At 37.7% G+C, this 13,945-nt stretch overlaps 1 protein-coding gene across 1 annotated transcript; it reads left to right on the forward strand.

Moving 5' to 3' along the window:
- The first annotated feature begins 420 nt into the window (after positions 1-420).
- Positions 421-5,712, forward strand: LOC113807263 (leukocyte elastase inhibitor). Its single transcript, XM_027358474.2, has 6 exons — positions 421-549; positions 961-1,275; positions 1,577-1,703; positions 2,186-2,429; positions 3,717-3,952; positions 4,114-5,712. The coding sequence occupies exons 2-6, from the start codon at positions 965-967 to the stop codon at positions 4,378-4,380; spliced, it is 1,185 nt and encodes a 394-aa protein (XP_027214275.2). The 5' UTR covers positions 421-549; positions 961-964; the 3' UTR covers positions 4,381-5,712.
- The last annotated feature ends 8,233 nt before the right edge of the window (positions 5,713-13,945 follow it).

A 13,945-nucleotide genomic window follows, 5' to 3' on the forward strand; every position in this document is an offset into this window, starting at 1 on the left:
CTGAGAACAAACTGCTTATGACTTTGAGCGAATGCAACCACTCAAATACAACATGGAAAATGTATTAACTTGCTTTATGAAAGTAATAACTAAAGGAGTTTTATATTAGAGATATGGGTTAAAGGTAGAAAATAGGAAAACTGGGTTAAGATTTAGGTAACAGTGAGATACTGAGAAAATTAGTGATTAGTGTTAATCTAGAAATTAATACTCATTAAAGGATCTATATTACTGTGATGAAAAAATGTAGGTAACACACATTTTTCAACACTATGTAATTATTGTAATATAAGATTTATATATCACCATTATTTGTATTACAAACTCAAAACTGTAGCCCAAGGTATTTTTAGTCTATGAAGTTCAGAAAATGTAACTAGCAAATTATTTGTCCTAAGAAATGCATTTTATCACTCAATTTAGTTCGTTTATTCAAATTCAGCTTAATCTAGCTTTTGCGTCCAGGTGCCGCCGAACCTGAAGTGGCCTCCCGAGGTCTGAATTCGCCACACCTTCCCTCTGGTCTGGGTCGCGCTCTTCCTGAAATGTGTAAGAGAACATCACGTTCTTGCAGCAAACATTTCTGTCTTCCCTGTTGCGATGGGCGGTTGCAGAGTGACACGCACGATGTACATATATGTGTGTGTGTATATGTATGTATCTATAAATATATATATATATATATATATATATTATATATATATATATATATATATGTGTGTGTGTGTGTGTGTGTGTGTGTGTGTGTGTGTGTGTATACATATATATAATATACATATGTATATATGTGTATATAATATATATATATATATATATATATATATATATATATATATATATATGTTTATCTATTTAATGTGTTTCAAGTAACACTCTTTCATATCACTGATTACTGTTGTGTTAAGCCATAGCATCATATTTTATATCATTATCATCCAATTTCAAATGCCTCTCAACCAGGACCATGAAGACCACGCAGCTGCTCCTCCTTCCGATCCTTTTGACTCGGGTTAGCTCCCAGTGCCTGTCGGAGGACGATGCCCTGGCCCCTCCGCCTCACCCGAGTCTCAGCCAGGTCGCGCCCTTCAGCCTCGACCTCTTCGGGAAGGTTCTCCCTCCGTCGGGGAACTTTCTCTTCTCGCCCTTCAGCGTCTGGAGCGCCCTCGTCCTCGCCTACTTCGGCTCCCGAGGCGACACGAAGGCCCAGATGGAGCGCGTCCTCCGACTCCCCGCCAAGGAGGAGACCCTCGCCCTCTACAAAGCTCTGAGGCAGATGTGAGTATCGAGCAAATGAAATGCACCGTAGAATTGTTTGAAGGTTTAACAAAGAGAGATTTGCAGAACTAAAGCCTTCCTTATTACCTCACCCGAGTTGTGTAACTCGTCATTCACATATTTTTCATTTCAACATATTGACTATTCATATACGTGGCATTTCCCGCCATCCCCGCGGCAGATAAGAATATCAGCCTAATTTCAAATGACCGCGAACCCTCATCCGATCTTAAATGAAACAATAATCGAAAAAAAATCTGAGACTTTCCTCTCTTGTGATTCATATTCGTTTTTCCTTCAGTCATGAATCATCACAGAATTACACTATAGACTCGGCCAACAGAATCTACGTTGATAATACTTTGCCCCTATATGAGTGCGTGGCGCAAGTTCTCCCTGAAGAAGTGAAGAATGTAGATTTCACCCAGGTGAGTTTGTTCCCTTTGTCTCTCACGTTTTAGTTGTTCCACTATTATGGTATGTACTATTATTATTATTTATGTCATTTACTCACGAATGCATTCGTTTGGCAATATCTCTCTCACTTTTTAGGTACTACAGTATTTGGGTATTTGCTTTCGTTATTATTTATGAAATTTACTATCGGGTGTATTCATCTGCCATTCTGAATTTTCTTATCATGATTCGAAACCGTTCGCACACTACCAAAAAGAAAAACAAACATGGGTGCTTTTTCTCTCTCTTTCGATCACTTTTTAGTCACAATAGTATTTGTCCATTTGCTTTTGCTATTATCTATATATTTACTCCCAAAAGTATCTATTTACCAATCTCTGTCCTTATTTCTCAGAATTCTAGATAGTTGCCAGTTACCACCATTAAAAAAAAAGCATAACACTTCTAAAGACTTACACACATGAAAGTTAAGTACAACCCGTTCAATACACAGGCAGATCTCGCTGCTGCAGAAATCAACCAGTTCGTCAAAACCAGAACTAGAGGCAACATCCCGCACCTGGTGGAACCGCTGGACGTGTCTCAGGCTCGCATGGTGTTCGTCAATGCTGTCCATTTCAAGGGCTTTTGGGAGCACCAGTTTTCGCCGAGAAATACCACACGGGAGAGGTTTGTTGTGACTCCAGGACGCCATTCACTCGTCGACATGATGGCCCGGACGGGGATGTATGATTTTGGTAATGGATTTTTGTTGTTGATTTTTTGTCATGTATTCATTAAGAGAAAGAAAATCTGCCTGTTCTTTCTCATTCGTCGGATTTAAAGTCTTAAGATGACTGATGAGAGTGATATTGTTTTATGGGCTCATGCATTTCCTTATTCTATTGGCTTTGACTTTAAATTTTTAATTGTTGTATAACTCATGATTTTTGTTTCTTTTTACATGTATAGGAGACGTTAAAGGGCATATGTGAAGTAATTATCGTGCATTGTTTTTTCTTTGGCATCGTCCTCCGACAGGAACAGAATGGCTTACAACATGGGATTTGCAAAACGGCAGGCCATTTCCAATTTATATTTGTCATGATCACAACAGAGCAAAACAAACTCTGAAAGAGCACTTTTGCTTGGTGGCGTAGCAAACATTCATTGCGTGGGTACGACACAGTGTACCGAGTACATTGTAAGTGTGCATTTTTTACTACACAGAGGTAGGGTAGGTACACCCCAAAAAGCACAACACAAATAAATACCGATGCCCCTCCACTCGCGAATGGATGTAGGCCTGCGCCACGGGTGCAGACAAGGGATAGCTCAGCCTTCGGAAATTTTGTACCGTACAGAAGTGGGATCACATGTTCGACTATAAAAAATAATTTAGAAAATTACCATTCATTCAATCTCTTCGGGTCTCGACGCCACTCCATGTCTGGCTGGTTTGGCACGACATCCACAGCGTCGGGCTCGTGCATGTACGGTCCAACAACCATCAACCCTTGATATTCCTCTTCTTCCAACTCTTCGAAGACATAGGCACCCTCTGAAGAAGTACCAATGTTTCTCGTCGGAATAATCCGATGAAACTTCACTGATTTCAGTGTCGCTGTAGTCTTGTTGTGACTCCGCCATGTACAATGTATTGAATGCAGAGAATGCTGTGATCGCGATCTAGAATTGACGTCACACATCCGGGTTCCGGATTTTCGCAGGAAAATATAACTTGACTTCGGAAAATCGAAATAAATCAATTTTGGGGAATTATTTTCAGATTTCCTTTTTAACACATATTAGAGAGATGGTTTTCGAGCTAATTCTCCCTTTTTTAGAATTTCAGTTGTTACTTCACATATGTCCTTTGACATGTTTGGAAATGGGATAGTTTGTCCTGATTTATTTCTTAAAAGAAGTAACATTTATACCTAACGATTTTTAACGAAACGCAATATCGCTTTCCAATCCAGACTAGCCATCACGACTTCTTGCACTGCAACTCTTATTACGACATCCTCTTCCTCCACCTCCAGGCGCGTCGGAGGAGCTGGACGCCGACGTGGTGGAGCTGCCGTACCGTGGGGGCGCCGCGTCGCTGGTCGCGCTCCTCCCGCGGGACAGAGGGACCGGAGGCGAGCTCGACCGGATGCTCCAGCGCCTCACGCCCGCCACCCTCGCCTCCGCCGTCGGGAACTTGGCTCCTAATAAAGTTTTGCTGAAGTTCCCCAAGTTCAAGCTTGAGAGTAGTCTTCGAAAAGAACTCATAGAGGTGAGGTAAAGGCCCTAATGTTATAAACGAACACGCGCACACACCCACTCTCTCTCTCCCTCTCTCTCTCACACACACTAAAACTTGAAAACGAGACGGGCGAGCAGTCACTCCACTCCAGCCGCCAGAATCCTCCCTCAGCGTCTCCTTCCCTTCCACAGGCTCTGACTCGCCTCGGCCTCCGCGACCTCTTCTCCCCAGCGGCCGACCTGTCAGCCTTCTCTCCTGCCGGGGGTCTGGCGATCACCAACGGCGTCCACAAGGCGGTGATGGAGGTGGACGAAGAAGGCGCTGAAGCCTCGGCAGGAACGGCGCTTGTGGTCAGGGCGCCCACTCGATCTTTCGTCTGTAATCGGCCCTTCCTGTTCTTCATCCGCGATAAGATAGCAGATAACATCCTCTTTGTGGGCGTTTTCAGAGAACCGTAAATTAGAAGTGGAAATAGTTCTTACAATAGTTCTTGTAAAGTGGAAATAGTTCTAATAATAGTTCTTATAAAGTGGAAATAGTTCTAATAATAGTTCTTATAAAGTGGAAATAGTTCTAATAATAGTTCTTATAAAGTGGAAATAGTTCTAATAATAGTTCTTATAAAGTGGAAATAGTTCTAATAATAGTTCTTATAAAGTGGAAATAGTTCTAATAATAGTTCTTATAAAGTGGAAATAGTTCTAATAATAGTTCTTACAACGCAGCTCAGAGGATTGCATGCGGGAAGGTAAAAAGGAAGTAAAACCAATAATTTTTTTTTTTCTCTCTCCATGCGTCTCATGTAGGTTTTCCCCAAAGCATTGTTAATATTTCCAACTTTATATATTTGCATTTCTAAGAGATAGTAATGTAAAAGAAAGGGAAGTGAAATAATATAAAGATTTGTTTCACTTGCTCATGCTAACTTAAATAATTGAGTCCAATTTCACTAACTTATTACTAAAAAGATACGTCGACAACACATTTACACATCTTGCAATAACTTCTAAGAGTGCATGAAAGGCACAGGTTCATCTAGCTGAGGCCTGCTACCGTGCCGAGTACGATTTTAAACTCAATAAAACATAATGAGACATACAACAAAAACCAACACATATGATGAATTAAGAGATTTGAGAGTAATATTTTGTAATGGATCTACGTTTGCGAGAACAAGTACAGAATGTGTACGCATTCTGCATGAGATCCACCAACAGCTGTTAATCGTAAACAGTACGGGAACAACCAACAGTTCCATCCTGTGAAGCAAGATCAATGGCGGTCAAGGGCTTTGACGTTAGAGAAACCCGTTTTCCCAGGAGAGATTGTGTCTTATTACATCGTTTATATCCTTATGGAATCTCTGAATTACAGTTATCACAATTTCTAACTATCTTGGCATATCAATTAAACAGAAACCACAAGTGTGACTCATTATCATCACACTTCATAAGCCAGACAGAGGTAAGTTCTCAGAAATCGTAGTGAAAGGCAACTCGCAAACAAAGCGAAGGAGCGAAATAAATGCGCTTCAAACGAACCAACCATGAATTTTAACGTATAATTCCCCTGTCAGAAGCACAGTGAATATCCTAATGAGCGTAGTCTGAATATGAATAGAACGTGAGGTCCTGTACTAAGACATGCTAAAACCACTGGTAATAACCTATTGATTACGTTCCCGAACACCCATATGAGAGCATTTTCAACCCCCGTTATGAATGACGTGGGGATCCGTTCACCTTTGACTCATGACTACGTTGATCGATACCAAACGATATATATATATATATATATATATATATATATATATATAAATATATATATGTATATATATATACATACATATATATATATATATATATATATATATATATATATATATATATATATATATATATACACACATATATATGTGTGTGTGTGTGCGTATACATACATAAATTCTGTCATGGATGTTAGATTATTTGGTAAGACTACTCAAAAAATCAATAAAACAAATAATAATAATAATAATGTATAAAATCTAACACCTAAAGGAAATCGGAAACCCGAATTAACACCAAAAACTATATCAAACTTAAAGTAGTTCTTGCCAAGACAGGATACACTAAAAGGCCCAAACCCGACGAGTATGCTTTTGTACTTGAAACTTTGGAAATGTCTGTATCGTTACTAAGTGTCTAAAGATATACGGATAAGGTTTAGTTCACTAAGCATTTGGTTTGGTGTAATTTGAGTTTGATCTTCAAAATGTATCGTATATGTAAGGATTGAGTAACCATATATTAGCAACAATAGTAAATAGTGGATGATCCATGCTTTTGTCTTATTGTTCATCAAACTAAAATACCCTTCCTGTTATGATTATTAAGTGTTATATATATATATATATATATATATATATATATATATATATATATATATATATTCAGTAAAATTCTCAGTCAAGACAAACAAAATCAATTATTGTTAAACCAAATGTGCGATCATATCACCTTCCCAAAGCTCTTCCCTGAACTGTAGTTTCCACGCCTCGTCCCTTAAATCCCAGTCCCCTACACCATGTCCCTTGTATAAAACACCCCAGACACTTTCCTCATCACTCTATTTCTTTGCAGCCAAAAGATCACAATGAAGTTTCTTGCAGTCTTCCTCCTAATGGCCCTCCTCGTGTCTGGGACTTTGGGCTTCGTTCTGCCGATCCCGCTTCCTGTGCCTCTGCTCAAGGGACTGGACGTCAGCCTCGCGCTGGGAGATCAGCCGATATTTGTTCCTGCTGATCATGGACGCACACTTGTACCTGCACACCAGTTTCAGCAGCATCACTACTAGCATTGATAAATAAAGTGTATATGTCTATCCATGTGTTTTTACTCTCGCAGATATCTTATGCAGTAACAATGGATGAACAAATAGGGTTGCCAAACGACCATTTAGCTAAGTAAAATGAACAAATACATGAACGAGTAAGTAAACAAATGCATGGACGAGTGAGTAAACAAATAAATAAGCGAGTAAGCGAACAATTGTGCCACATTGTTTATAATGAATTTGTAGTAATGAAATTCATAAAAAAGAGAATATACTAATTTATTGATCTTACATATACAATATACAGTATGTATGATATATATATTATATATGATATATATATATATATATATATATAATTTATATGCGATATATAATGCATAATGTTTGTACCATATGTATATATGATATATAGTATATAGGATATACACATCTTCCAGTCATACACTAGATGCCGATTTAAACTGTATTAATGAAGATATGCATTGGTACGATGAATATATACAGATATAAACTATGAAATCCCGCTTCCTGTGCCTCTGCTCAAGGGACTGGACGTCAGCCTCGCGCTGGGAGATCAGCCGATATTTGTTCCTGCTGATCATGGACGCACACTTGAACCTGCACACCAGTTTCAGCAGCACCACTACTAGCATTGAAAAATAAATATTATATATATATGTGTGTCTGTATATTATGCGTTTATATAAATACGTATGCATGTGTAGTAACACAAACGAGCGCGCACACACACAAACACATATATGTGTGTATGTGTGGAATTCATGACGAACAAATTGCAACAGATACAACTAAGGGAAGTTAAAAAAAAAAAAAAAAACACGAATATGCCGAAGGCCTTTTCGCTATTGCTCCGTCAGAGTATATATATGTTGCGAATCCTGTTGCATATATATATATATATATATATATATATATATATATATATACATATATGTATATATATTGTATGTGTGTATGTATATAATATATATACATACAAAAATATACATATTACACACACAAACATATATATATGTCTGTGTGTGCTTGTGTGTAAATATATACATTTTTTGTATGTATAGAAAGTGATCTCAAGGCATGCCGGGTCATCAACATCCTGAAAAAATGTCAAGATAAATGGCAATATATATTTCATATATTCTATATAGATGATACATAAATACGTATACATATGTGACATATACAATTATGTGACATATATGTACATATAAATGCCATACACATATATATGTAGGTATTTAATACATACAAAATACTCCTCCATTTATACACTGTACGTTGATTTATCCAATGATAATCATTGTTTCAGCATCAGACAGAAAAATACATCTTTTATATGAAAAATAGGTTATTTACTTGCTTTTATTTAACATAAACATTGCACAAATTCAGCCTCTGATAGACCATGTTACTGGAATTTGTAATGATTGAAAAAGCATTCAGTAAAATTCTCAGTCAAGACAAACAAAATCAATTATTGTTAAACCAAATGTGCGATCTTCCCTGAACTGTAGTTTCCACGCGCGCCCCTTAAATCCCAGTCCCCTACACCATGTCCCTTGTATAAAACACCCCAGACACTTTCCTCATCACTCTATTTCTTTGCAGCCAAAAGATCACAATGAAGTTTCTTGCAGTCTTCCTCCTAATGGCCCTCCTCGTGTCTGGGACTTTGGGCTTCGTTCTGCCGATCCCGCTTCCTGTGCCTCTGCTCAAGGGACTGGACGTCAGCCTCGCGCTGGGAAATCAGCCGATATTTGTTCCTGCTGATCATGGACGCACACTTGTACCTGCACACCAGTTTCAGCAGCACCACTACTAGCATTGATAAATAAAGTGCATGCGTATTCCTGTTTTTTCTTTACTCTAGGAGAAAAGCTAAATCCTTCGATATTTTATGCAATAAGAATTAAGGTGACCTAACGACAATTCAGCTCAGAAAATACATAAATACATGAACGGTGAAATAAACAAACCCATGAACGGACGAACAAATAAATACATGAACGACCAAACATACAAATACATGAACGGCCAAACAAACAAATACACGATCGAGTCAACAAATAAAGAAGCGAGTATTGTTTCATAAACCATTTGTAGTAATTAAATTCATGAACAAGGTAATATTCAAATATATACATATAATCTGCATGATGTATATAATATATGATATATATGATGTATGAAATATAAGTAATGTATATAATATGTGATGCCTGTAATTAGTGCATATGTCTTCCCCCTTTTTTTTTTTTTTTTTTTTTCACTTGCAGAAAACAAAAACCTTCGATGTTTTATGCAATAACAATGGATGAACACATGGGGTTGCCCAGCGACAATTTCCAAACACATGAACGAGTAAGTAAAAAAGTGCATGAACAAGCAAATAAACAAATAAATGAGCGAGTAAGCGAACGATTGTGCCACATTGTTCATAATGAATTTATAGTAATGAAATTCATTAAAGAGAACATATACGAATCTATATATCTTACATAATATACCTTATGTATGATATAAATATTATATATGATATATATATATATATATATATATATATATATATATATATATATATAATTTATATGCGATATATAATTCATAATGTTTGTACCATATGTATATATGATATATAGTATATATGATATACACATCTTCCAGTCATACACTGGATGCCGATTTAAACTGTATTAATTAGTTTTGTATCCAGAATAACCAGAAAGACTGATGTTTGTTACATTTCCTTGAATAATATTTTGACATTAATATTGCACAGTTACTCTCTGGCAAACCATGTTCTTGGAATTTGTAACAAATGAAAATATTTCAATTAAATTCCCTAGAAATGGCAAACGAAAAATGGTTCAAAATCACCTTTTTAGGCCAAAGTATCTACACACAATATGTTTACATATATATTGTGTTAACATGGATGCACACGCTTATATATCAAATGTATACATGTGTATATTATACGTTTATATAAATACGCATGCATGTGTAATAACACAAACGTGCGCGCGCACACACACAAGCATATATTGTGTGTGTGGAATTCATGACGAACAAATTGCAACAGGAACAACGGAAGAAAGAACAAGAAAACACGAATATGCCGAAGGCCTTTTCGCTATTGCTTCGTCAGGGCATATATATGTTATGAATCCTGTTGTATATATATTGCGTGTGTATGCATATGATATATACATGTGGGTGGGTGTGTTTTGTGTGTGTATATAATATATATATATATATATATATATATATATATATATATATATACACACATACAAAAATTATTTTACACACACACAGACATATGTATCTGTGTGTGTGTAAATATATATATTTGTATGTGTATATTTAAAGAGAAATGGCAATATATATTTCATATATTCTATATATATGATACATGAATACGTATACATATATGACATATACAACTATGTAATACATATGTACATATAAATGCGATACATATATATGTAGGTATGTAATACATATAGAATACACAACCATTTATACACTGTACGTTGATTTATCCAATGGTAATTATTGTTTCAGCATCAGAAAGAAAAAATCTTTTATAGGAAAAATAGGTTATTTACTTGGTTATTTATTTGACAAAAACATTGCACAAATTCAGCCTTTGATAAACCTTGTTACTGGAATTTGTAACGATCGAAAAGGCATTCAATAAAATTCTCAGTCAAGACAAACAAAATAAATTATTGTTAAACCAAATGTGCGATATCACATTCCCAAAATTCCCTGAACTGTAGTTTCCATGCCTCGTCCCTTAAATCCCAGTCCTCTACACCATGTCCCTTGTATAAAACACTCCAGTCACTTTCCTCATCATAAAGCCTCCAGGCTAGTGCAGTGGTAACGTGCCGTCCGCTCATCCAAGGGGTCGGCGGTTCGCGCCCCGCCCAGGCGCGAGAAGTTGCAATTGTCGCCCGGAGGCTACTGCTGTGGCTGGGCACCACGGTGGGTAAGGACTAAGCTCTGTCGCGTCAGCACTCGCTGACACACGTTGATCGAGTCGACATTAGTCGGCACAGGCCGGGCTTCCCCATAGCCCGGGCGAGGCTCAGTTTCGCATACCGGACTTATCCTCATCATAGCCTCCAGGCTAGAGGGGTCGGCGGTTCGCGCCCCGTTGATCGAGTCGACATTTGGCGGCACAGGCCGGGCTCCCCCATAGCCCGGGCGAGGCTCAGCTTCGCATATCGGACTTATCCTTATCCTTATTCCTCATCACTTTCATCTGAGTCAACTAGAAATAGTTAACACAGGCCGGGCCACTCCAGAGAAAAGGCCCGGGCGAAACATGACTTTGCAAATCTAACTGAACTGAACTGATTCCTCATCACTCGATTTCTTTGCAGCCAAAAGATCACAATGAAGTTCCCTGCAGTCTTCCTCCTAATGGCCTTTCCCAAATCATCTACTTTCACCGACCCGGGTCGTCCCTCAAATCCCAGTTCCTAAGATCACGTATCATATATAAAACATTCCGGACACTTGCCTCATCACTCAATTTCTTTTCAGCCAGAAGATCACAATGAAGTTTCTTGCAGTCTTCCTCCTAATGGCCTTCCTCGTGTCTGGGACTTTGGGCTTCGTTCTGCCGATCCCGCTTCCTGTGCCTCTGCTCAAGGGACTGGACGTCAGCCTCGCGCTGGGAGATCAGCCGTTATAGGTTCCTGCTGATCATGGACGCACACTTGTACCTGCACACCAGTTTCAGCAGCACCACTACTAGCATTGCTAAATAAAGTGCATGCGTATCCCTGTTTTTTCTTTACTCTAGGAGAAAAGCTAAATCCTTCGATATTTTTTCGATAACAATGAATGAACAACCATGGTGCCCCAACGACCACTTAGTTCAGTAAATAGAGAAATATATAGACAGGTAAATAGACAAATACATCTAAAGATAAATAAGTAAATACATGAATAGTGCGAGTAAGGTTTGTTACATTGTTCATAATGAATGTGTAGTAGTTGAATTAATAAATGAGAAAAATATACAAATATATACATCTTTTCTATATCATATATACTGTATATACCATATATGTAATATATATGACATAAACTATATATATATATGATGTCTAAAACATATATGATATAAATTATACATACATCTATAACATATATGTATACAGTATTTGTATAAAATATATATGTATATAAAATATATGTATATAATATATATGCATGTAACATATACGATTATAATATATATGTGTATGATACATATGGAAGACAATACTGGTTTCAGTTTTATGGGAAACCGGCCTTGAATAATATTTGACATTCATATTGCACAAATTCATCGTCTAGCAAACCATGTTATTGGAATTTGCAATTAAATGGAAAGTATTCAACTAAATTCTCTAGAAATGGCAAACGAAGGCAATTTTCGTAAACTCACTGATGCAATTATATTACGTTCCCAAAGCTCTTCCCTAAACTATATTTCCTCGGGTCGTCCCTCTAACGCCAGTCCCCAAAATCATGTCCTAGGTATAAAACACTCCTGACACCTGTCTCATTACAAGCATACAGTTCAAAGAAAACACATGAGTTAACTAGAAATAGTTGACACAGGCCGGGCCACTCTAGAGAAAAGGCCCGGGCAAAGCTAGACTTCGCAAATCTAACTGAACTGACTGTCTCATTATTCGATTTCCTTGAAGCCAAAAGAACACAAAGTTTTTTGCGGCTTTCTTCCTTAAGTCTACAACTTTGGGCTTCGTCCTTCCGATCCCGCTTCCCGTGCCTCTGAAGGAACAAGTATGCTTCCATGATCAGCAAGAGTAAATATCGGCTAATCTCCCAGCGCGAGGCTGACGTCCAGTCCCTTGAGCAGAGGCACAAGAAGCGGGATCGGCAGAACGAAGCCCAAAGTCCCAGACACGAGGAAGGCCATTAGGAGGAAAACTGCTAAAAAAAATAATTGCGTTCTTTTGACTGCAAAGAAAATGAGTGATATTGTAGCGTTTGCTAATTAAAATACGTACCTGGCTCTTTAAATAGGTGTAAAGCTCACTGCCACCACCCGATTAATACGTTCGGGAACGAGTGTTTGATGTATGAAGGGATGCTGTGCCAAAAGAATTGTGGAAAGGAGCGACAGTAGTGTGTGTGTGAAGTGTAGCTGTGCAAATGAGCCGAAAGAAGGGTAAGTGTGGTTGGAATCCCAAGGAGAGGCGTGTATAGATGATTTATCTATACTTTAGGGTTTTAGATTGTTTGCTCTTTTAAAACATTTACTACATTAAGGTCGTGTTCAGCCCTTCTTCTTACAAGGGTCGGGGACTTTCAAAAACTATGATAAAATGAGTTATTTATTTCATAAAAGCAAAAATAAAACATAACATAAAACGAAACACGAATTCAGTAAAACACAATTTAAAAAAACACTGAAACACAAGCAAAAACACAAGCACTAAAACACGACAGGGATATAAAACACAACAGTAAACACAAGCACTAAAAAAAAATAAAAAATAGAGAACCACCTTCTCTCATGTATACACAAACAAACACTTAGCGCTCTATTGCCGAGACCACCATTCCTTTGCACCACCTCTCGCGTCCAGCCCTGGAACCTGGGACTCGGGAACACGAACTCGGACTCGTGCGCGGGGCCGGGAACTTTCCCTTGTCACCTCGGCCCACGTATTGTATTGGTTCTTTATCAATTAAAAAGATCTTCGAAATCAATAACATATTTTTTCTGTATGCATATATAAAAATAATCTTTAAAGTTCCGTTTATAAAATAAAGAATAAATGTTTCATAAAATAAATAAAATGAGAAACAAGAACCGTGATGTAGTGTATATAAAATGTATAATAAAAAGTAAAAGTTCATAAAATGTTCAATGTAAAATGTGTAAAAGTTTCTTAAAGATCACAATATATTTCTTATTTGATTTTCTGGGTGATCTGTTCCTTTGGCGTAGGGCTCATTATAAACACAATATGAAAAAAGGTTTATGAAAATAAGATAAAACAAACAAAAAACTTAAACAAGAGGAAGAAGAACGGAGCCGCGCAGGTGAAACACTCCTGGAGTGCTTCCCGTTTTCTATGGGCCGCAGTCTCCTCACCGCGATGGGCATCCTCACCCCAGGGGATGAAAACAGGGAGTGTGGGCGGTCCA

This window comes from Penaeus vannamei, chromosome 19 (assembly GCF_042767895.1).
Source record: "Penaeus vannamei isolate JL-2024 chromosome 19, ASM4276789v1, whole genome shotgun sequence".
Lineage (NCBI taxonomy): Eukaryota > Metazoa > Arthropoda > Malacostraca > Decapoda > Penaeidae > Penaeus > Penaeus vannamei.